Source organism: Pristiophorus japonicus, chromosome 3, assembly GCF_044704955.1.
Source record: "Pristiophorus japonicus isolate sPriJap1 chromosome 3, sPriJap1.hap1, whole genome shotgun sequence".
Taxonomy (NCBI): Eukaryota; Metazoa; Chordata; class Chondrichthyes; family Pristiophoridae; genus Pristiophorus; species Pristiophorus japonicus.
The window spans coordinates 228,748,942-228,774,170 of record NC_091979.1 but is presented as its reverse complement, the minus strand read 5'-3'; the positions used below and the strand labels follow the sequence as shown (position 1 = coordinate 228,774,170).

Genomic DNA, 25,229 nt, shown 5'->3' with positions numbered 1-25,229 from the left:
GGAGCGGAGAGGCGGGGGAGGGAGAGGAGAGAGAGAGAGAGAGAGAGAGAAGGAGGGAGAGAAAGGGAGTTAGAGGAAGAGAGAGGAAGAGAGAGGGAGGGGGAGAGGGTGAGAGAAGGAGAGTGAGAGAGAGCATGAGAGTGAGAGAAGGACAGAGCATGTGAGAGAGTGAGAGAGGGAGTGTGTGAGAGAGTGAGAGAGAGAGGGAGTGTGTGAGAGAGTGGGAGTGTGTGTGTGAGAGAGAGAGTGAGAGAGAGAGTGAGTGTGTGAGAGAGAAAGAGCGTGTGTAAGAGAGGGAGAGAGTGTGTGACAGAGAGTGAGAGAGGGAGGGAGTGTGTGACAGAGTGAGAACGTGAAAGAGTGTGAGAGAAGGAGTGAGTGCGTGAGAGAATGGGGAGAGTGAGTGTTTAAGAGAGAGAGTGAGAGCATGTGTTCGAGAGGGAGAGAGTGTGTGACAGAGAGTGAGAGAGGGAGGGAGTGTGTGAGAGAATGAGAAAGTGAGAGAGTGTGAGAGAGGGAGTGAGTGTGTGAGAGAGGGATTGTGTGAGAGAGTGAGAGAGAGTGCGTTAGAGAGAGTATGTGTTTGTGAGAGAGAGAGAGGGAGTGAGTATGTGAGTGTGAGAGAGCGGGTGTGTGAGAGAGAGTAAGAGATAGAGTGTGTGAGAGAGAGAATGTGTGTTTATGTGTGCGAGAGAGAGAGAAAGAGAGAGCGAGAGAGAGAGGGGGTGTGAGAGACAGTGAGAGAGAGTGTGAGACAGAGTGAGAGAGGGAGTATGAGAGAGAGGCAGAGAGTGAGGGTGTATGAGAGAGTGAGAGAGGGAGGGAGTGTGTGAGAGAGGCAGAGAGGGAGGGAATGTGTGAGAGAGGCAGAGAGGGAGGGAGTGTGAGAGAGTGAGAGAGGGAAGGAGTGTGTGAGAGAGTGAGGAAGTGAGAGAGTGTGAGAGAGGGAGTGAGTGTGTGAGAGAGTGAGAGAGGGAGTATGTGAAAGAGTGAGAGAGAGAGAGAGTGTGTGAGAGAGAGATTGTGTGTTTGTGAGAGAGAGAGAGGGAGTGAGTGTGTGAGAGTGTGAGAGAGAGCACGCATGAGAGTGTGTGTTTGTGAGAGGGGGGGACTGAGTGTGTGAGAGACAGTGACAGAGAGCGTGAGACAGAGTGAGAGAGGGAGTATGAGAGAGAGGCAGAGAGTAAGGAGTGTAAGAGAGGGAGGGAGTGTGTGAGAGAGGCAGAGAGTTAGGGTGTGTGTGTGAGGCAGAGAGGAAGGGAGTGTGAGAGAATGAGAGAGGGAGGGAGTGTGTGAGAGAGTGAGAAAGTGAGAGAGTGTGAGAGAGGGAGTGAGTGTGTGAGAGAGTGAGAGTAGAAGTGTGCGAAAGAGTGAGAGATAGTGCGTGAGAGAGAGATTGTGTGTGTGTGAAAGAGATAGAGAGAGAGAGGGAGTGAGTGTGTGAGAGTGTGAGAGAGAGGGTGCATGAGAAAGTGTGTGTTTGTGAGAGAGAGGGGGGACTGAGTGTGTGAGAGACAGTGAGAGAGAGAGAGTGTGAAAAAGAGAGTGAGAGAGGGAGTGTAAGTGAGAGGGGGAGTGTGAGAGAGAGGCAGAGAGTTAGGGAGTGTGAGTGCTGGATCTGGTCATGTCCTGCCAAACGAAACAGTCGAAATGAATATAAAAATTGAAGCGTTCAGATCTTGCAATTCAAAAATTTATATTTTGATTTAAAGGAAATTGTCTGCTCTCGGGGTTGTGTGGAGCCGGTACCTCGCTGATGGTGCCGAGTCTGGGAGCCTGGGACAGGTGGGCAGACACTGGGCAGAGGGGCCCGGGGCCGGAGTGTGAAGCCGGGTTGGGAGGCGAGCTCTGTGCTATGTAAAGTCAGAGGCTGACACAAGCGTTGGTATTATTTATTCACAATTAAAACAAAATGAGAAAGCACTCGGCAGTTTGTTTTCACAGATTTAAACCTCCTTTTACTATTAATTTGTCTCCTCTCTCCCGCCGTTCATGTCTTGCCCCAGAATATCTCATGGAGAGAGACAAAATGTGAGCTGTTTCTATCAGACTGTGAAGCACGTTCCCATCCCTGCTCCCATTGAAGGGAAACTCAGCCACAACACCCGTATTTTTTCATTTATAAAAATTAACTTTTAGAATATTTCATTGCTGTAATTGCTCTGAAGTAAATGATCCACAATCTGTAATGTATGCTGAATATTTTCCTGCAATGTCTTAACTCCAAACAAATTGGAAATATTGAGCGGTTATAATTAGAATAAATGAATTATATTTTATAAATTTGTATTGAAGATGCTTCTGAGTTTATTTTGCTGGCTGAGTTGTGAATGTGAAAGTTTGGGACTTGCTGAGAGTTTGTTCTCGGAGAGGTTGGACGGCCAGTGAATCCCGCTTGCTCCCTCCGTGTGCTGGGCTTTAGAAATACGCTAGAAATATTAAAAAAAACAAATGATTTTTTAATTTAAAAATATGCATTTACGCTGTCGCTACACAGAAGAATTTATATTCCAATTTTACTAAATAATTCGCTTTTATAAACGTTTTAAATGTGTCTATTACATTTTTACTCCAAAATCAAGACTTTTTTCGCTGAAACTATGGATTTTGAAACGAAGACGCGAGTTAAACAGATACTCAATCCCATCCCAACCCGCCCCCCCCCCCCACACACACATCCCCCCCCCCCCCCCCAACACACACACACATCCGCCCCCACCACATACACACCCTCCCCCAGGGTGCTGTGATGGAGATAGACTGCGAGCTGTACCCGGGCCCTGGGACCAGAGATTAAGGATTGAGGCGGCGAGTTATACATTGGACTATATGACGGGATTTACTTGTGTACACGAGCAGTGATTGCTCCCCACTGAGAATATTTAATAGTAAAAGATCACCGGCTCCCCCCTGACTGTTGTGAATGATCTCATTATGAGATATTGCATTAAATGATTTGAGAGTTCGAAGCGCCTTTTTTGCGTGAATTTGTAACTTGACTTTATAAGGTTGGATCGGGCCGGCTCTGCTGTGCCCTGGATTATTGCAAACTCTTTCCCTCCCTCTGTCCTCGGGCCTGTCAGTCAGCTCACAGCCAATCAGGAGCAGCCCCCCTACCAGCCCACCAATCCGGGGTGCACTCTGTGTTGGAGTTGTGGCCCACAATGATTGATGTTCTGACTCCAACCCCTGTGCAAAATAACACCGCCTGTCGGCTGGCGCCTCGCCTGCTGCTCGGAGGGCAAGGAGCGGCAGAATTGGGGCTAGTTGGGGTTTGGGGGAGATTGGGGAGCTGGATTGGCGGTTTGGAAACGCCACAAATATTGTACAATTGTTGTCATCCAGAATGGATCATATCGGCCACCTTTCCCACTCCCAACACGAACCCATTAGTTTTGGAATAGACCAGATTCTGAACAATCCGGATCAAGGGAGCTGCATGATCCCCAATGCCCGGCTGCAGGATGTGGACTATGGTCTGGGCTGTGTGGTCAGCGGCAATTACAGCAACATGGCCGTCAACTACAGCAACAGCGGCGGCGGCGGCTACAGCAACGCCTGCAGCCTGGCCTCGCTCGCCGGCCCGTACGGGGTCAACTTGGGCATGAATGGCAACGGTCTGAGCCCGGCCGGCGTGATCCGAGTCCCGGCCCACCGGCCGCTCGCCTCCGGGATGCACCAGCCCATAGCCACGGGCATGCCGAGCGGCCCCGCCGTCAGCAACAACCTGGGCAACCTCACCTTCCCCTGGATGGAGAGTAACAGAAGGTACACGAAGGATAGATTCACAGGTAAGGGAAGAGGGAGAGAGGGGGAGAGAGAAAGGGAAAAAAGGAAAGAGCGAAGGAAAGAGAGAAAGAGCGACAGCGAGTGGGAACGAGAGAGAGAACGAATGAAAGAGAGAGGGGAACAGAGAAATAGAGAAAGAGGGAGAGAGAAAGGGAACGAGAGAGAGAGGGAAAGACAAGGGGAACGAGAGACAGAAAGAGGGAAAGAAACAGAGAGAGAGGGGGAACGAGAGAGGGAAAGAGAAAGAGAGAGATGGGTCCCACAGTCCCAGCTCATCCAAACCCACCTCAACAATTTTCCGTTTCATTTAATTATTTGTAATTCAAATTCATTGCAAATGTTTGGAATATTCAGTGGGAAGGGCGCGGTGTTTTAACGGAACGAGTCGTGTAAATGAGAACGGCTGTGTTCCTGCGATCTCACCCCAATGTATCTGAACTTTCCACATTCCCTGACATTATTCATTGTGAGATTAGAATTGATTTTCTCCATGAATAAATATCTTTCTTATATTTAAGCAATTTTTTAAGGCTGTAAATGATTTATGTTATTCTCAGTTTTAGAAACAAATGGTTAAACTGCGATTTTAAACAAGCAATTTAAAAATCCGAAAGGAGGAATTGAATCGAAACAATGGAGGGCGCAGGGCCGAGTGCGATTTCAGCGCCTGGTCTGTATTGGAAATATTTCTTCATCCTCATCCCCTCACACTCCTTCACATTCAAACCCCGCACACAATTCAATCACTCACTCCCTAATATTAAACCCTGTTCAGCGGTCGCAATATCAACAAGCCCGCTTCCAAAGAGCCAATTTATTATAAAAGCCGAACCAATCCCGCCACTCCGGCCCCTATTCTAATGTCAGTCTCACCCGCTTTTAACTTTTCCTTTCACTAACGGCCGTCCCGCAGGCGGTTCCCGAATTACTCCTCATTCACAGAAACGATTTGCTGCAAAAAAATAAGCTATTTGAACAGGGGAGAGAGGCTAAAATAATTCGTATATGTTTATTTTAAAAATAACAGGCGTTTCTAGGCAAATTCAATCACATGAATGTGTTTGTATTTAGTGTGTAAACAAGCAGAATTTTAATATCTAATATATTAATGTAAATACATATTATTTTAATATAATTCAGATGTACATTTAAAAACATTAACATATCTCCGCAGGTTTAACCGCACATTAAATTTAAAACTGTGTGATTTTAACACAGAAATAATCTGTTGGTAGAGATTCTGTTTCTAAAACTGTTGGTTTAAAAAAGGACAATGTGTACCTCTGATCATCCTGATTCCTTTCTAAATAGAGTTTATAAAACAGATATTGTTTTCAAGTCTATATTTTTTTGCAATTAATTTTTTTTAACGTGAAATATTAAAATCGCAAACCCTTGAGCCCGCGACAAGTCCCAGTAACTGGGAGCCGGTACTGCCCGCAATTCTCATCCTCAGAACTTCCCTTTCACCAAAACTTTCCCTCGGTTGCTTTCAGCGGGAAGAAGACTTTACTGAAAGGTTCTAATTCCCGATGTTGCGGAGCCTCGGACATTGTGGCCGCCTCTGCCCCAGTCTCAGGTCCCCAGGCCCGGGTCCCCAGGCTCGGTCACCTACCGGCCCCTCACTACCCCGGGCCTGGGACAGTGCAGAGACCAGGTAGACGGCTGGCAATTATTTACAAATAACTGCAGAGTTTGCAGCCGAGGTTTAGTTGAATTTAAGTCCCCCCAGGGCAGTGCTGACCCTCCCCGGGAGGCTCCGGCTCCCAACACCCAGTATTGGGGCTTCTGACACGGCCAAACCCTCCCTCCTCCCTGTCTGTCTCTGGTTCATCAGATTCTCCCTTTCTTTTCTATCCAATTCTCCCCCTTATTCTGTCTAATTGTCTCTACCATTTTAATCCCATTCTCTATATTTGTATCCCATTATCTCTCCTATCCCAGTCTCTATATTTGTATCCAATTCTCCCACTCATTTCAATCTCATTATTTCTCACTTTTCTGTCCCATTCCCCCTCTCCTCTTCGTGTCCTTGTCTCTCTCTGTGTTTCTGTCTTTTCTTGACTTGCACAGTCCTCTTTTCCTTATTTTGCCCCCCCCCTCTCTTTCTCTCTATTTCGATCTGTTTCTCCTGCACTCTGCCCATCTCCCTCATTCTCTCTCCCGCTGTGTTTCTTTCCCTTTCCCTCTCCCCCCGGCCTCTCAATATTGCCCCGCGTCTCTATCAGCATCTGCGCCTCTCTGCCTGTCCCCTCGCCCCCTCCCCTCGCCCTCTCGGTAACTAACTCGACTTTATTCGTTTCTTCAACCCAAACCGTTCAATATTTGCGGAAAGTTGGTGAGGAGAGTTTGGGCATTTCGGCCCCTCAATCCCCAAAGCAGCAGCTTAAATATCGACACCACATCCAGCCGGAGGTGAATAATCGCCACCCGCCCACACACATATACAAATAACTCGCAGATCATTTACTAAATGACATGGAAAGACATGAAAGTGGGGGTATTTGGGAGGCGGACTGGGGCGGGAGTCACGGTGAACCGCCAGCTCAGTATATTTAATGTACAAATTATTAGCTAATTTCCCACCTGAATCTATCTGGGTGCAATGATTGTGGCCGCAGACTGCGCCCCCCTCCCCCCTCCCCGCCCCTGTTCCAGTCTAGGGTTGTGTGTATGTGGGGTGGGGGGGCGGGGGGCAATGTGTGTGTGGGGGGGGGGGGGGAGGGGGAATTGTGCGTGTGTATGTGTGTCTATGTGTGTGTGTAGGGGGAGGGGGGTTATGTGTGTGCCTGTGTGTGCCTATGGGGGAAAATTGTGTGTGTGTGTGTGTGTCTATGGGGGAGGGGTGATTGTGTGTGTGTGTGTATGTGTCTATGGGGGGGTGGGGGGGTTAGCCTATGTATAGGTCAGTAAGATTGCCCTGTGCCTGGGACCTCCTGCTCACCAATTCTCGCTGCCCTGTGTGTTACAGTGGCCCTCTCTCCATTCACCGTCACCCGGAGGATAGGCCACCCTTACCAGAACAGGACTCCGCCCAAGAAGAAGAAGCCTCGGACCTCGTTCACCCGGCTCCAGATCTGTGAGTTGGAGAAGCGGTTCCACCGGCAGAAATACCTGGCTTCGGCCGAGAGAGCGGCGCTGGCCAAGGCTCTGAAAATGACAGACGCTCAGGTCAAAACCTGGTTTCAGAACCGGCGGACCAAGTGGAGGTAAAGGAGAAAATCAACACTGTAGCTCAGCTTGTGTGTGTGTGTGGGGGGGAGGGGGTGAAATTCTGTGCGGCCTCCCTGTCTCTCCCTCCCTCCCTGCCTCTCCCTCTCTCCCTGTCTCTCTTCCTCTCTCTCTCCCTCTTTCTCTCCCTGTCTCTCTCCCTCTCTCCGCTTGTTATTTAAGATATCAATGCACTTGCAGAATGGGCGTGCAATTAGCAAATTACTTTCAGTATAGACACGTGTGAAGTAGTACATTTTGGTAGGAAGAATAAGGAGACCACACGTAGCTTGGATAATAAGTGTGTAAATGGGGTAGAGGAGCCGAGTGATCTGGGGGTACAGATATACAGATCACTAAAAGTAATAAAGAAGGTTAATAAGTCCATCAAGCAAACCAGGCCGGGCCAGCCAGGAGAAATCCTCACAGATCATTCACAACAATCACCGGGCTCCTGGTAATTCAGCAGTACAACTCTCACTCTAGATGTGAGGTTTAATTGCCGGGAACCGTATTGCTCCGAGCAGATATTTGTTTTTTGGGTCATGTAGAGGGAAACAGAGAGAATATTCCAAGACATTATACCCAATTGCAGTTAATACAGAACGCTGCGACAGAATTAATACACTTGCAGAATGGGCGTGTAATTGACAAATTAATTTCACTTTTGGTAAATGAAGAATAATGAAGCCATATACAGCTTGTAAAATAAATGTGTAAATGGTGTAGAGGAACAGAGGGATCTGGGGGTACAGATACATAGATCACTAAAAGTAGCGACAGGTGAATACGGACATAAAGCAAACCCAGCGCTGGGCTCATTGTTAGAGGGATAGAATTGAAAAGTAGAGAAGTTATGTTAAACTTGTATAGAACCTCGGTTAGACCACACAGAACACTGTGGGCAGTTCTGATCTCCATATCACAAAAAGGATATCAAGTCACTGGAGAAGGTGCAAAAAAGATTCACAAGGATGATCCCAGAACTGAGAGGTTATAATTATCAGGAAAGATTGAACAGGCTGGGGCTCTTTTCTCTATAAAGCAGAAGGCCGAGGGGTGGCCTGATAGAGGTCTTTAAAATTATGAAAGGGTTTGATCGGGAAGTTGTAGAGAAGATGTTTCCACTTGTGGGGATTCCAAAACTAGGGACCATAAATATAAGATAGTCACTAATAAATCCAATCGGGAATTCAGGAGAAACTTCTTTACCCAGAGAGTGGTGAGAATGTGGAACTCGCTGCCACAGGGAGTGGTTGAGGTGATTAGTATCGATGCATTTAAGGAGAAGCTGGATAAACACACGAGGGAGAAAGGAATAGAGGGATATGGTGATGGGGTGAGATGAAGAGGGGTGGGAGGAGGCTCGGCAAGTTGGGCCGAAAGACCTGTTGTGTCCTGCAGACGCGATGTAACTCTATATATATAAACCCCATCTCTCCCCGCCGGATCTGCGCCATTCATTCCCAGAGTCGACTTTAATTATTCACATTTTCGTTTAACTATAAATTATTTTGTTGACTATTTAGTTTGCCGATTGTTTCATACCCGGGAATTCCCGCCGGCCTAACTGAAACTGCAATAAAATCTTGGGAACAGAATCTTTCTGACTTTTAAAACGCGCTGTAAATGTGACCAGTTTTCCGACTGATGCGGGGAATGTTTCCTTAATGCCCGGCGGGTTGGAGGCGATTTTCCCCGGGATTTACCGGTTTGACCGCCTCAGTCTCAGTCTCTAAATCAAAAGTTACTGTAAATAATTCCTCGCTATTCACGGTAAACACGGGCCGGTATTGGGAGAAGTGAGCGAGGCCGGGCCGGGACCGGCTGTGGGGACTGAGATCCCGGAGTAATCTGTGCCGGAGCCGGGCCATTCCGGGAGAGGGAGCGGAATCATTTCAATGTGAGCTCGATCCAGATAACCTGCCCTCTGTCACAGCCACGTGCCACTTTAAACCGTGCGATTCACTGACATTCCACGGGACGGCAAGCTTCCCGTAACCCCGGTAAAAGCCGAAGGGAGGGTTCTGAGGGCGGGCAGGACACGGGAACTTCAACCGGGAGGGTGAGGAGCAGAGGCAGAAATCAGGGAGGGAGAGTGAGGGAGGGGGAGAGTGAGGGAAGGGAAAGGGAGGGAGGGGAGAGGAATGGAGGGGAGAGGGAGGGGAGAGTGAGAGAGGGGGAGAGTGAGGAAGCGGAGAGGAAGGGAGGGGAGAGTGAGGGAGGGGAGAGTGATGGAGGGGAGACTGAAGGAGGGAGAGAGTGAGGGAGGGGAGAGTGAGGGACGGGGAGAGTGAGGGGAGAGTGAGGGAGGGGAGGGACTGAGGGAGGAGAGAGGGAGGGAGGGGAGAGGGAGAGTGAGAGAGTGAGAGAGAGGGGGGAGAGGGAGGGAGGTAGAGTGAGGGAGGAGAGACTGTGGGAGGGGAGGGAAGGAGGGGAGAAGGAGGGAGGCAGGGGAGACTGAGGGAGGGAGGGAGAGGGAGGGGAGAGGGAGAGAGAGTGAGCGAGGGGAGAAGGAGGGAGGGAGGGGAGACTGAAGATGAGAATGGGAATCCTGGGACAAAATTAATTCGATTTGGAGACATTTGTAAAGTATTTAAACTCCAGAAAAGTTTTTGATATCAAACTAGTAATGATCACTTTGGTGTAAAGTCCCAGTGGAACAAAATCCTCCTCTTCCGGTACAAATAGTTTACAGCAAAGAAACAGGCCATTCATAATCATATTACCATATCCTTTCATTCCTTTCCATCTGATGTGTTTATCCAGCCTCCCCTTAAATACATCTACACTATTCACCTCAACCCCTCCCTGTGGCAGCGAGTTCCACATTCTCACCATTCTCTGGGTAAAGAAGTTTCTCCTGAATTCCCCGTTGGATTTATTAGTGACTATCTTATATTGATGGCCTCTAGTTCTGGTCTCCCCCAAAAGTGGAAACATCTTCTCTACGTCTACCCTATCAAACCCTTCCTAATCGCAAAGACCTCTATCAGCCGTCTCTTTTGTAGAAAAAAGAACTCCAGCCTGTACATTTTTTTCGATAATTATAACCTCAGTTCTGTTACACCTTATACATCCTTTTCTGCACCCTTTCCAGTGACTCGATATCCTTTTTTAATAAATTGGAGACCAGAATTTTTCACAGTGCTCCAAGTGTGGTCTAACCAAGGTTCTGTACAAGTGTAATATAACTTCTCTGCTTCTCTGCTATTCAATTCTCTCCCTCTATCAATGAGCCCAGCGCTGGGTTTGCTTAATGTCCGTATTCACCTGTCGCTACTTTTAGTGATCTATGTATCTGTACCCCCCCGATCCCTCTGTTCCTCTACCCCATTTACACACTTATTTTACAGGCTGTATGTGGCTTCCTTATTCTTCATACCAAAGTGTACTACTTCACACTTGTCTATAGTGAAGTTCCTTTGGTTCTCGGTGTCTCTCACTGTCTGTCTCCCGCTCTATTTGTTTTATTCGCTTCCTTTCTCTCGCCCACTCTCTCCATTTCTCTCCCTTTCTGTATCTGTCTTCTTCTCTAACCTGCAAAATGTTCGCAATTTGAAACAGCATTCGGAATAACATTGGGTGATGCCGAGGGAGGGGAGAGCGGCATCTCCCGGGTGGGGAATCGCAGCCTGTGTCTGTGGGACCTGGGCCGCTTCCCGGCAACATTCTGGGGAAGTTCAGCCTCCGGGGGACCGGCGCCCCGCCCACCTCACAAACCTTCCCGCAAATCTGAGCAAATATTTACAAATGTATTTCTGTCTGCCTCCTCCCCCTCCCCTATTTCTATCTTCGTCTCCGCTCTTTTTCTTTCTTTCTTTCTTTCATTCTTTCTTTCTGTTTCCTTTCGTTTCGTTCTCTCACTCACTGTATCTCTGTTTATTTGCTTCAATATCTTTCTTCCTTTCTTTCTCTCTGTCTCCCTAAATCTTTATTCCCACCTCCACCCCCGCCTCTCTCTCTCTCTATTCCTCCCCCTCTCTCCCCCTAACTTTGTATCCCTCCCCCCCTCTCTCTCCCCTAACTCTGTATCCCTCCCCCTCCCTCTCCCTCTCTTCTAACTCTGTATCTCCCCCTCTCCCTCCCTCCCCTAACTCTTTATTCCCCCCTCCCCCCTCTCTCCCCTAACTCTGTATCCCTACCGTTCCCCCTCTCTCTCTCTCCTAACTGTATCCCCCCTCTCTCTCTCTCTCTCTTCCCTAACTTTGTATGCCCCCCCTCTCTCTTTCTATTCCTCCCCCTCTTTCTGCCCTAACTCTGTATTCCCCCCCCCCTCTCTCTCTCTCTCTCTCCCCCCTAACTTTGTATCCCCCCCTCTCTCTCTCTCTCTCTCTCTCACGGCCCTGTTGCTGCAAGCCGGAGCTTTCTGAGTTCAATGGCAATGGGGTGTGTCGGCTTTTGCCACGAGTCAAGCGGGCCGATAGATTCACTAAAAAGCAGGTTGTAAAACGGTTTGTAAAGTCCTCGAGTCGGGAGTGATTCATGTCTGCGATTATCGATACTGACTGAAGCCATTGATCGCCGGGGAACTGCAGACTCGCCCAGAGGAAGCGATACCAGATTGAGGAGCGCGGAAAATCGAAGATCAGGAATCAAGCTGGGATGGTGTGAGAGGAGACAGGACTCGACTGAAGCTTGGAAACCCGCGCCCGGGAGCTGGGAATCTAACACATAGGAATTGGGAAAAGTGCTGGGAAATTGGGAAAGTAATAAATGGGAACTGAAACAGATTAAACCTGAGGGGAAAGCCTTTACATTTTGGTAGGAAGAATAGGGAGGTGACTTATTACTTAGAGTCTGGGTGGGGTAGAGGAACAAAGGGATCTCGGAGTACAAATACACAAATCACTAAAAGTAGTGACACCGGTTAGCAAGGCCGTAAAAGAGCAAACCAAGCACTAGGGTTTATTTCTAGATGTATAGAATTGAAAAGTAGGGAAGTTAATTTAAACCTGTATCGAACCTTGGTTAGATCACACTTGGAGTACTGCTTACAGTTCTGGTTGCTATGTTATAAAAATAATATAGAGGCACTGGAGAGGGTGCAGAGAAGATTTACAAGGAAGATACCAGAAATGCGAGGGTATACATATCAGGAAAGGATGAACAGGCTGGGTCTCTTTTCTCTTGAAAAAAGAAGGCTGAGGGATGACCTAATAGAGGTCTTTAAAATGCTGAAAGGTTTTGATCGAGTGGATACAGAGAGAATGCTTCCACTTGTGGGGAAGAGCATAACTAGAGGTCGTCAATATAAGATAGTCACCAAGAAATCCAATAGAAAATTCAGAAGAAACTTCTTTGTACAGAGAGTGGTGAGAATGTGGAACTCGCTGCCACAGGGAGGGGTTGAGGCGAATAGTATCGATGCACTTAAGGGGAGGCTAGACAAGCATATGAGGGAGAAGGGAATAGAGTGTTATGCTGATAGATTTAGATGCGGAAAGACGGGAGGAGGCTCGAGTGGAGCATAACCACCGGCATGGCCCAACATGGAAAATATTGGGGATGGATCCCTGGGTTTGGTGGAATGGGCATGCCCTCGGGCACAGCGAAGGTAAAACGCTGACACCAATGGGACTGGGACACTCCTTGTTCCAATGGGGAGGGGTGATCCAATAGTCAATATCCTCAGAGAGCAGTTGGCAGCAACTGATTGAGCGCTGGGTCAGAACAGGGCAGATGGTAATATCTGCTCTTTGTGGAGACATGGTATGTTTATCAGTGAGGATTATCTCTGCTCAGTGTTTCTAGTCTGTACATTTACAATGGAGCGGATCTCTGTCCATGTGGGAGTGGATAGGGGAGGGTCTACGGATGTTGTCTATATCACCATCCAGAAGGTATTTGATAAGGTTCCGCACAAGAGATAATTAGCAAAAATGAGAGCGCCCGGAAGTGGAGGTAACCCGGTGAAATGGGTGGTAATAGTTTGTGACTATTGACTACTGGGAGACAGAGAGTGGGGATAAAGGAAACACGCTGATTGGTTGGATGTGACTAGTGGTTCCCCGTGGATCTGTTCTGGGGCCTCAGCTTTTCACCACATTTATTACTCACATGAATGAAGAATCAGAGAGTTGTAATCCAAATATGCAGATTACACATGGAACCCAGTACCTCAGATGGAGACTGACCGAAGCTCCGTACAGCGGAGGAGGGAGAGAGCAGTGTGTGGACAGGAGCAGGGAGTTACAAAGGGACATTGAGAGATTCAGTGAGTGGGCAAAACTGTGGCAAATGGAGTTCAACGTGGGAAACTGTGAGGTCGTCTACTTTGAATCTGAGAAAAATAAATCAGAGTATTGTCTAAATGGTGAGAAACTAGAAACTAGGGAGGAGCAGAGGGATTTAGGTGTCGATGTACACACATCACTAAAAGCTAGTGAGCTGGTAGAAAAGGTAATCTGTCCCTGTGTGTGTGGATCTCTGTCCACCTGTGAGTGTGTGGGTCTGTGGGTGAGTGTGTGTGTGTGGGTCTGTATATCTGTGTATGCTGGTCTGTGTGTCTGTGTGTGCAGGTCTGTGACCCTGTGTGTGTGGGTCTATGTGTCTGCGTGTGTGTGGGTCTGTGTCTGTGTGTGAGAGTCTGTGTCTATGTGCGAGGGTCTGTGTCTGTGTGTGTGTCTGTGTGTGAGGGTCTGTGTGTGAGGGTCTGTGTGTGTGTGTGGGTCTGTGTGTGTGTGTGTGTGGGTCTGTGTGTGTGCGTCTGTGTGTGTGTGTGAGGGTCTGTGTCATTGTGTAGGTCTGTGTCTGTGTCTGTGTGTGAGTGTCTGTGTCTGTGTGTGGGTCTGTGTGTGTGGGTCTGTGTCTGTGTATGAGGGTCTTTGTGTGAGGGCCTGTATGTGTGTGTGTGTGTGGTTCTGTGTCTGTGTGTGAGGGTTTGTGTGTGTAGGTCTGTGTGTGTGTATGTGTGTGTGCGTCTGTGTCTGTGCGTGGGTCTGTGTCTGTGTGTGAGGGTCTGTCTGTGAGAGTCTGTGTGTGTGTGTGGGTCTGTGTCTGTGTGTGAGGGTCTGTGTGTGTAGGTCTGTGTGTGTGTGTGTGTGTGTGTGTGTGAGGGTCTGTGTCCCTGTGTGTGTGTGGGTCTGTGTCCGTGCGTGGGTCTGTGTCTGTGTGTGAGCGTCTGTCTGTGAGAGTCTGTGTGTGTGTGTGTGGGTCTGTGTCTGTGTGTGAGGGTCTGTGTGTGTAGGCCTGTGTGTGTGTGTGTGTGTGTGTGTATGTGTGTGTGTGTGTGTGTGTGTGTGTGAGGGTCTGTGTCCCTGTGTGTGTGTGGGTCTGTGTGCGTGTCCGTGGGTCTCTTTCTGTTTGGCTCTTCCTGAATTCTTTTTGAGTGTAACTCCACCGTATGACTGGAAATTCTGTGAGTGCATGGGGTGGAGACAGTCACAGGGTTTGGGTTAGGGGCGGGGAATGAAATTCCTGATAAATATTAGTTTATTGAATAAGAAAGAAGTTGAGAATAAGGATCAGAAAGAGCTTAAAATACTCTGCATTTCCTGAGGGCACCTCAACATCAGGGAAACGAACGATCGATCGAGCATCGCCTTAATGGACACCCCGACCTCCCTGCCACTCGCCATTTCAACTCTCCAACCCCTCTCAGTCTCTGCAGCCTCCATTGTTCCAGTGAAGCTGAACACAATCTCCAGGGACACCACTTTATCTTTATACTCACCGTTTTACAACTTTCCAGCCTAAAGAACCAGAGGTGACACGAGGAAACATTGTTTTATGCAGCGAGTTGTTGTGATCTGGAATGTGCTGCCTGAAAAAAGGCGATGGGAGCAGATTCAATAGTAACTTTCAAAAGGGCATTGGATAAATACTTGAAGGGGAGAAATTTACAGGACTGTGGGGAAAGAGCGGGGGATTCGGATTAGGTGGATTGCTCTACCAAAGAGTGGCACAGGTACGATGGGCCGAATGGCCTCCTTCTGTGCATTATCATTCTATCAACATCGCCTCTAACAACTTCAGTCCTGACCCACCACTCCCACTCTCTCTCTCGCTCCCACTCTCTCTCCCCCTCTCTACCCCTCAATCTCTCTCCCACCCTTTCGCTCTCCCTCTCTCTCTCCCTCACTCTCTCTCCCTCACTCTCTCCCTCCATCTCGCTTTCTCTCCCTCTCTCTTCCTCTAACTCTCCCTCCCTCCCTCACTCGCCCTCCCTCAATCTCTCTCCCTCCCTCACTCCCTCCTCCTCACTCTCTCTCCCCCTCCCTCCCTCCCTCTCTCTTCACCCTCTCTCTCCCTCTCACTCCCCTCCCTCACTCTCTCCCTTCCTCTCACTCTCTCTCCCTCCCTCACTCTCTCTCCCTCTCTCTCTCTCCCTCCCTCTCACTCTCTCTCCCTCCTTCTCTCTCTCTCTCCCCCTCCCTCCCTCACTCTCCCTCCCTCGCGCTCTCTCTCCCTTCCTCTTGCCCTCTCTCTCACCCTCTCTCTCCCTCCTCTCTCTCCCTCTTCCCCCTCTCCCTGCTCTCTCTCTCCGGCAGTCAGTGCTGGTGCTGGATGCTGGAGTTGCGGGGATGGAGGGAGGGAGTGAGCAGGCTGCCCCCATTGATACACTAATGGTGTCTGAACCCTTGCTGTCGACCTGCTTCTTATTTCCCACTGGAGCCTGCTGCAACTTGCAGGTTTGTTGTACTTCCCTTTGCACCAATCCCCTTTAGTTACTCACACATCCCCTGTACATCTGTAATTTCTGTCATTTTGCCTCTTCTGTGCATGTGACTTACATTGGCTCCCGATCCACAAATGCCTGAAATATAAAATTCTCATCCTTATTTTCAAATCCATCCAAGGCCTCGTCCTCGCTATCTCTGTAATCTCCTCCAGCCCCAAACCCCCCGAGATCTCTGCACGCCTCCAAATTTGGCCTCTTGCACATCCTCGATTTCCATCGCTCCACCATTGGCGGCCGTACCTTCAGCAGCTTGGGCCCTACGCTTTGGAATTCCCTCCCTAAACCTCTCCTCCTCTCTGCCTCTCTCTCCTATTTTAAGTCACTCCTTAAAACCCAGCTCTTTAACCAAGTCTTTGGTCGCCTGTCCTGATACCTCCTTATGTGGCCTGGTGTCAAATTTTGTTTGATAATTGTTTCTGTGATGTGCTTTGGGACATGTTACTGTGTTAAGGGATTTGAGCATATGAGTAAAAAAAGTCGGACTACAATTATATGGGGCCCTGATAAGACCACACCTGGAGTACTGTGTACAGTTTTGGTCTACTTACCTAAGGAAGGATATACTTGCCATTGAGGGAGTGCAACAAAGGTTCACCAGGCTGATTCCTGGGATGGGGTGATTGCCCTATGAGGAGAGATTGAGTAGACTAGGCCTATATTCTCTGGAGTTTAGAAGAAAGAGAGGTGATCTCACTGAAACATATAACATTCTTACAGGGCTTGACAGGGTAGACGCAGAGATGATGTTTCCTTTGGCTGGGGAGTCTAGAACCAGGGGTCACAGCCTCAGAATAAGGGGTCAGACATTGAGGATTGAGATGAGGGGAAATTTCTTCACTCAGAGGATGGTGAATCTTTGGAATGCTCAATCCCAGAAGACTGTGGATACTCAGTCGTTGAGTTTATTCGAGACAGAGGTCGATAGATTTTTGGATATTAAGGGAATCAAGGGATATGGGGACAGTGCAGGAAAGTGGAGTTGAGGTCGATGATAAGCCAGGATCTTATTGAATGGCCGACTCCTGCTCCTAATTCTTATGTTCTTATTGAAGATGCTGTATAAATGCAAGATGTTGTTTTTGCCTCCTGCTAATATAACGTCTGTCATTTAATCGTCTCCTGCCCTCCATCCCAGCACTTCACGCCTCGGGTCTATTCCTTTCCGGTGTCTTGGTGGGTTTTTTTCACCCCCCCCCCCCCCCCCGCCCCCCACTCGGCTCATGTTCCTTTTGAACTTCTGTTGATCTCCCAGTCCCGAGGAAAGGTTCAAGGCCGGAAGGATGGATTGAGTCCTATTTCACCATCATTGCTGTCAGACCTGCTGTCCATTCCCAGCGAGTTGAGTTTTTAGTTTTATTTATTATATTGTGTGCCGGGGCAGCTCAGTAACCGTTGTTCAATGTCAGCCAGTTGATTGTCCGATCGACGGGTAACCTCGGCCAATGATGACACTCACCTTATTATTTCAGTGAGGAGGAGAGTTGGAGTTGCCGTAGAAACCGATTGGGTTGAGCCTGGGCGCCCAACGCCCAATAAACCGAGGAGGCTCCACTAATATAATTAAACACAAAATCGAATTTTAATAAATGAATGAGGGGTTTTGATAGAGTAAATCGGGAGAAACTGTTTCCAGTGGTAGGAAGGTCGGTAACCAGAGGAAACGGATTTAAGGTCATTGGCAAAAGAACGAGAGACGCAGTGAGTTGTTGTGATCTGGAACGCGCTGCGTGAATGGGCGGTGGGAACAGATTCAACAGTAATGTTCAAAATGGAATTGGATAGATACTTGAAGCGAAAACATTATCAGGGCTGTGGGGAAAGAGAGGGGGGAGTGGGACTGATGGGATCGCTCTTTCACAGAGCCGGCACAGGCCCGATGGTCCGAATCGCCTCCTCCTGTGTTGTGTGTTGTATGTTGTTTTTTTGTCCTGCCTTTAGACAGACGTCACTAGCTCTTCTTGATAGGTGCTCCCCAGTCACCCACTCACTCTGTGCAGTTAACATTGGGCTGACCGAGATTGACTGTGGCACCGTGTGAGATTGTCTGGGGTGGAGGGAGGGGGAGGTTACGGTGAAGAGCCAGGGACTAACATCTACTGAAACATTTTGAATAACAAATTCTGCAACAGTTTGCATTTATATAGCTCCTTTCACATAGTAAAATGTCCCAAGGTGCCTCACAGGAGAATTATCAACTAAAAAATTTGACACCGAGCCACATATTAGGATAGGTGACCAAAAGCTTGGTCAAAGCAGTAGGGTTTAAAGAGTGACTTAAAGGAGGAGAGAGGCTGAGAGGTTTAGGGAGGGACATCCCGAGCTTAGGGCGAGAAAGTCTTGGCTTGTCACAGTCTCTCCTTCTGAAGGAGTTGCCCATTTGGAGGGGTTGTTTGGCCCACACTGGTCCCTTTATAATAGACTGGGCTGGAGTCCAGCTGGTCCTAAGGGAAGCTATGATTGACGGACTCTTTTTCTCTCTGTTGTTTGACTTGTTTGGATGCTCCTGGGCTGTTTTGGACAAGGCGGCAGACAGCGGAGGAGAGAGAGGCGGAGCGGCAGCAAGCCAACCGCATCCTGATGCAACTTCAGCAAGAAGCTTTCCAGAAATCACTGAGCCAGCCCATTCAGCCCGACCCCATCTGCCTGCACAACTCGTCCCTCTACGCACTGCAGAACCTCCAGCCCTGGTCCGACGACAGCACCAAGATCGCCTCCGTCACCTCAGTGGCTTCGTCCTGTGAATAACACTCGCCAGCGATTTGTGGGCTTTGAGGGAAAACAACAACCGGATTTCTTCATTTTGTTGCGGCAAAGATACTCGGGGAAGAAAACGTTCGAGAACACCGAGCGGCCGCAGATCTGGGGAGAGCCCAGTTCCCAGCTCCGGACCTCTTGCTCCTCGCTCCGGGCCCTCCATCATGGGACCATGGCACTTTCCCGCTGCAATCCGGTTAATGCCGGAGCCCTGAGCTCCTGGAGCGGATTAAAAAGGCAACTTCGGGGTCCGGTAAATGTGGCTGTTTGTGAAATACAGAATTCCCTGCATCGGCAAAGAAAGGGGTCCTTGCAAATTATACAGACAAACACAGAGAATCAGACAGACACAGACAGAGACAGAGACACACAGACAGAGACAAACAGAAACAGAAGCACACAGAGACAGAGATGGAGACAGGGACAGACAGAAATCTACAGGCAGAGACAGAAACCTAGACAGAGATAGACACAGACAGATATCCACAGTCATAGACAGACTGACACAGAAACTACATACAGAAACAGTAAAGTCAGACAGAGAGACATGGACAGAGACAAAGATAGACAGTGATAATAAGACACAGACAGTGGTAAAGACACAGAATCAGAGAGACAGACACACACAGACAAATATTTACAGAGATAAACACAGACAGATGTCTATAGACAGACACAGATAGAGACAGAAGCCTACAGACAGACAGACATGGACAGAGATACGGACCCAGAGTCAAAGAGACAGAGACAAGCAGAACTCCACAGACAGACATAAAAGGGACAGACACACATCAGATGCTCAGACGTTGAGCTGGAGATCAATAATGGTTATAAAATGAGCTGATTGGAGAGCAGTGAGAATCTGTCCCCGTGCCAGCCCTCTGTCGCAGTGTATGATCCGAGGCTTGCTCCCCACCTTCCCACCACCTCTCACGCTATCCGTCCGATCCCCACCCAGCTTCACCTTGAGGGGGTGGGGGCGGGGATTTGTACAGTCAGTTAAAGAGGAATATAAACTCCCGACTCCCAGTTCAAAGGCAATGGTGAAACATCTATAAATCACTCAGAATCAGGGCCATTGGTGTGAGACTGGAATCACATATTGGCCATTAGTGAACCAGTGGGTTTTTACAACAATCTGACAGCTTCATGGTAACTTTTACTGATCCCAGATTTTTATTTCCAGGTTTGTAATTTAAAAAAAACTGTAGTCAGCTTCTCAAACTGCCACAGTGGGATTTGAACTCACATTCTCTGGATCACTAGTCCAGTAATATAACCACTACAACACTGTGTATAATAATGGTGCCACTTATATAAGCAAATGGTAAACAGGTTACACCTGAATGGGATAGTGATGTTACTGCATATGATGCCTGGTGCTGACGGTTCCGCTGTGATGCACACTGTTTGACACCAGATCCGAATGCATTCACAGGTTTGTTGGTGATCCAGGATTTCAGTTGCATTCACTCGAAGGTCCAATGAGCAGGCCAGTACAGAGAGAGAGCATCATTTCACCGTTTGCAAACTCTTTATAAACCAGGGGAAACATGCCCATTCTCAGCCACTGGCGAGTTGGGGCTCAAGGGCTACCGATGCCCCAATTCACCTTCAAGTGTTTAACAAAAAAAATCAAACTAATGTTTCGGCTGCAAGGGATGCGACTCATTCTCCTGTAAGACATATCGTGAGTACACGTTCAAAGATGTGTGAAAGTTCGCACACAGCTCCCTCTCTCTCGATACATATATATATATATATATATATAAAATATATAAATATATAAAATAATGGTAAAAGTTAGTGATGAAAGTATTTTGTTTTCTGACGGTCAGTGTTAACTTTAAAGATGTGCGCCAGGAATCTTTGTTGGCAGGACAATGGAGAAGAGTCGCAATGATTCCAGCACACAGACCCGTCCTCAGAAACATACCCCACTTTCAACACAAGTTATGCACTTATGATAAATATTTTCCGTAATCAACTTTCTACAGTCCTTGTGTAAATTATGTCTAAAATGGAAAAAAAGAAGAAAAAAAGTTCCGACCGTAGCAAAGCCGGTATTTGAAGAGTCTCTGGTTTATTTTTATATGAAAGCTCAGCCTGTGAGACGAGAGGTGTCACAGCGAAACTGTCCCCATGTAAGCGGAAAGGTACAGCGAAGAAATGTGACATGGAAGCAGAAAGCGGTGAAAGTACACAGCAGGTCGCCCAGCACCTGAAAGAAAAGAAGGTCTTGCATTTCCATAGCGCCTTTCACCATCTTAGGACGTCCCAAACTTCTTCACAGACTATGAGGTACTTTTTGAAGTGTAGTCACTGCTGTAATGCGGGAAACGCGGCAGCCAATTTGCGCACAGCAAGCTCCCACAAACAGCAATGTGATGATGTCCAGATCATCTGTTTCAGTGATGTTGGTTGAGGGATAAATATTGGCCCCAGGACGCGGGGAGAACTCCCTTGGCGAAGGTTTTGGTTGAGCATGCGCCGATGCTGATGAAACTTTCTTACCTGAAATGTTAGCGTGGCGCCTCTCTCTCTCCCTCTCTCGGACGCTGATGGGCCAGCTCTGTACTTCAACAACAACAACTTGCATTTATATAGCGCCTTTAACGTAGTAAAACGTCCCAAGGCGCTATTTCCAGCGTTCTCCTGGTTTTTTTCTCTACTTGGATTCAAAGCCGCCTTCATCCACCACCAGGGAATGATTAAAATGTCAGTGAAAGTTTTGCTCTGTGGTTTGTTTGAGTTTATTTTGCGAACAGCTTCGGTCCACATTCGCTGGTCGGTCCAAACAACACAGGCCAGCCAATCTGCTCCTGGGAAACCCAGCAGCTCAATCTTATTGGTCTGTGTCGCTCTCGCCCATTGGATGGTCCTGTATGAGACCCATGGGCCTGCCGGAGTGGAAAGGGCTGTTGTCACCGCGTATGTCCCATTGGTGGATTGACCATCAGTCCCAGCACTGACATCTGTCGGGACCCGCAATCTGACAGACCTGGCAATTCATGTCAACACGGATTTAAACTCCACGCCCAGTCCATGGCCCATGAGTGCAAAACATTTGGACACCCCTCCCATATACAACTTATTAATCAGTGTAACTGTTAGTTTCGCAAAAGGTTCTCTACACAACTATCATCAGCGTATCTTCTCTCATCGAACCACTTTTTGAGTTTTGTAAAGGTGTTTTCTTTTATCCAGTCCGGGAACTTTCTTTTCCTGTTTTTCCATCAGTCAGCGTGTACACAATGTAAATAAAACACAAATTGGTTTTGTTTTGCGTGTTTTTTCCCCCGATGATTTCTGACTGGTGTCAACTTTTGTAAAGTTTCCTCAGAGTCGCCATAGTCTCGCCGCCATAGTCCCACCTGAGATGGTGGGGCTGGGGGATATAGGGAGAGAAGGTGGGTAGGTGGGGTTGGGGATATGGGGAGAAGGTGGGTAGGTGGGTTGGGGATATCATAGAATCATATAAATTTACAGCATGGAAGGAGGCCATTTCGGCCCATTGTGTCTGTGCCGGCCGATCAAGAGCTATGGAAGGAAGGTGGGTAGGTGGGGTTGGGGGATATAGGGATATGGTGGGTAGGTGGGGTTGGGGGGCATGGGGAGAAGGTGGGTAGGTGGGGTTGGGGGGTATGGGGAGAAAGTGGGTAGGTGGGGTTGGGGTGTATGGGGAGAAGGTGGGGTTGGGGGTTTGGGGAGAAGGTGGGTAGGTGGGATTGGGGAGGAGGTGGGGTTGGGGGATCTGGGGAGAAGGTGAGGTTGGGGGATATGGAGATAAGGTGAGTAGGTGGGATTGTGGATATGGGGAGAAGGTGGGTAGGTGGGGCTGATCCATCAAAAAAATGATAGGTTGAATGTGCCTAATGACCTATTTGTATTTCAAAACGAAAATCTGTCCTTGTGATATTCTGTGTGAACTGAAGCTTTTCAGGATGGCCCCTAGATTCAGAGGCCGGGTGAGAGGACGATTCTGACAGTTGGCAGTGGGACTAGATGTTTCTGGCGGCGTCGCTCCTCACACTGGCTCAAGTGGAACTGGCTCAAACACTCAAACCTCCTTCCCTTTCTCTGGCTTGTTATCCAGATGTACAATAAACACGGCTGGGTCCTGGTTGGAGGGAGGCTGGAGAGGGGGTTAGAGAGTTTAGAGAGGGGGGTGGTGAGGTTAGAGAGAGGGCTTGAGAGGTTAGAAAGGGGGTTAGAGAGGGGGTTGGAGAGGTTAGAGAGGGGGTTGGAGAGGTTAGAGAGGGGGTTGGAGAGGTCAAAGAGAGGTTTGAGAGGTTAGAGAGGGGGTTGTAGAGGATGGAGAGGAGGAATGAGAGGTTGGAGAAGGGTTCAGAGGTTATAGAGGCAGTTTGAGAGGTTAGAGTGGGGTCGGAAAGATTATAGAGGGGTTTGAATAGAGAGGGGGTTAGAGAGGTTAGATAGGGGGGTTGAGTAGTTAGAGAGGGGGTTTGAGAGGTTAGAAATGGGTTTGAGAGGTTAGACAGGGATTGGAGAGGTTCGAGAATGGGTTTGAGAGGTTAGAGAGGGTTGGAAAGGTTAGAGAGGTGGGTTGGAGAGGTTAGAGAAGGGTGCAGAGTTGGAAGGGTGTTTGAGAGGTTAGTGAGGTGGTTGAGAGGTTAGAGTGGGATTCGAAAGGTTAGAGGGGTTTGAATCGTTAGAGAGATTAGAGAGGGGGTTTCAGTAGTTAGAGTGGGGTGTTGAATAGTTAGAGAGGGGGGTTGAAGAGTTTAGAGAGGGGGTTTGATAGGTTAGAGAGGGGTTGAAGAGGTTAGAGAGGGGGTGGAGAGGTTGGAGAGGGGATTTGAGAGCTAGAGAGTAGGTTGGAGAGGTCAAAGAGGGGATTGTAGAGGACGGAGAGGGGGAATGAGAGGTTGAAAAAGGGTTCAAATGCCAGAGATGGGGTGGAGAGGTTGGAGAGGTTAGAGAGGGCCGTTGCGAGGTTGGAGATGGGGTGGAAAGGTTAGAGAGGGGTTGCAGAGGTCAGAGGCGGAGTTGGGAGGTTGGAGAGGGGGTGGAGAGTTGCAGAGGGGGTGGAGAGTTGCAGAGGGGCTCTGTCTAACTTAACAGCAGCAAGGAAAGCTCTTTAACTGCTCACTTTGAAATTCAATATCGATTCCACCCACCTTTCAAACCAGCTCCTGTCATTGTAGGGAGCATCACAGAGACACTGGGCAGTGTTCGGTTGCAGATTGCCGAATATATTTGTCTAATTCTCAACAACCACTTTCACCCTCCAGCCAGAGGAGGGAGTGAAACACTACTCGGCTCAAAAAGGAGAAGATCCAGAATTATAAAATAATAGAAAGCAATTGTTTCCATTGTGTGAATTTCACACACAATCTCACTCATACATACACTCAGTCACTCACACACGGACACACTCACACACACTCTCACTCATACACAGATGCACTCACACACTTTCACACACACTCTCGCTCACACACTCTCACTCACACACACACACTTTCACACACACTCTCACTCACACAGACACACACTCACTCCCATTCACACTCTCACTCACACACAGGCACACATTCTCACTTTCACTCACACTCTCTCTCACACACACACATTCACTCTCTCTCACACATACCCACACCCACACTCTCACTCTCTCACACACATTCTCACACTCTCTCATTCTCTCTCACACACACACACATTTTCACTCTCTCACACACACTCTCACACTCTCATTCTCTCTCACACAGACTCTCTCACACACACACACACTTTCACTCTCTCACACACACTCTCACATTCTCTCTCATTCTCTCTCACACACACTCTCACACTCGCTCACACACACACTCACACACACTCTCTCTCTCACACACACATACTACTCATAAATTCACTCACACATACTCTCACACACACACACAAACTCTCTCTCTCATACACACCCACACACACATTCACGCTCTCCCTCACACACACTCTCACACTGTCTCTCATTCATAGAAACATAGAAACATAGAAAATAGGTGCAGGAGCAGGCCATTCAGCCCTTCTAGCCTGCACCGCCATTCAATGAGTTCATGGCTGAACATGAAACTTCAGTACCCCCTTCCTGCTTTCTCGCCATAACCCTTGATCCCCCGAGTAGTAAGGACTTCATCTAACTCCCTTTTGAATATATTTAGTGAATTGGCCTCAACTACTTTCTGTGGTAGAGAATTCCACAGGTTCACCACTCTCTGGGTGAAGAAGTTTCTCCTCATCTCGGTCCTAAATGGCTTACCCCTTATCCTCAGACTGTGACCCCTGGTTCTGGACTTCCCCAACATTGGGAACATTCTTTCTGCATCTAACCTGTCTAAACCCGTCAGAATTTTAAACGTTTCTATGAGGTCCCCTCTCATTCTTCTGAACTCCAGTGAATATAAGCCCAATTGATCCAATCTTTCTTGATAGGTCAGTCCCGCCATCCCGGGAATCAGTCTGGTGAACCTTCGCTGCACTCCCTCAATAGCAAGAATGTCCTTCCTCAAGTTAGGAGACCAAAACTGTACACAATACTCCAGGTGTGGCCTCACCAAGGCCCTGTACAACTGTAGCAACACCTCCCTGCCCCTGTATTCAAATCCCCTCGCTATGAAGGCCAACATGCCATTTGCTTTCTTAACCGCCTGCTGTACCTGCATGCCAACCTTCAATGACTGATGTACCATGACACCCAGGTCTCGTTGCACCTTCCCTTTTCCTAATCTGTCACCATTCAGATAATAGTCTGTCTCTCTGTTTTTACCACCAAAGTGGATAACCT

The 25,229-nt window shown here is 48.3% G+C and overlaps 1 protein-coding gene across 1 annotated transcript; it reads left to right on the top strand.

Moving 5' to 3' along the window:
• Nucleotides 1-3,346: 3,346 nt before the first annotated feature.
• On the top strand, nt 3,347-18,427 carry tlx1 (T cell leukemia homeobox 1). The gene is made up of 3 exons (XM_070874933.1): nt 3,347-3,791; nt 6,761-6,998; nt 18,205-18,427. Exons 1-3 carry the CDS (start codon nt 3,347-3,349, stop codon nt 18,425-18,427), a joined length of 906 nt encoding a protein of 301 aa, XP_070731034.1.
• Nucleotides 18,428-25,229: the final 6,802 nt, after the last annotated feature.

What these genes read in the sequence shown, in the direction of transcription:
- tlx1 (XM_070874933.1), top strand. Translation starts at nt 3,347, where the DNA reads ATGGATCATATCGGCCACCTTTCCCACTCCCAACACGAACCCATTAGT. An exon ending in CACGAAGGATAGATTCACAG is followed by an intron (nt 3,792 to 6,760) that starts GTAAGGGAAGAG and finishes TGTGTGTTACAG; the next exon opens with TGGCCCTCTCTCCATTCACC. An exon ending in AACCGGCGGACCAAGTGGAG is followed by an intron (nt 6,999 to 18,204) that starts GTAAAGGAGAAA and finishes GTTTTGGACAAG; the next exon opens with GCGGCAGACAGCGGAGGAGA.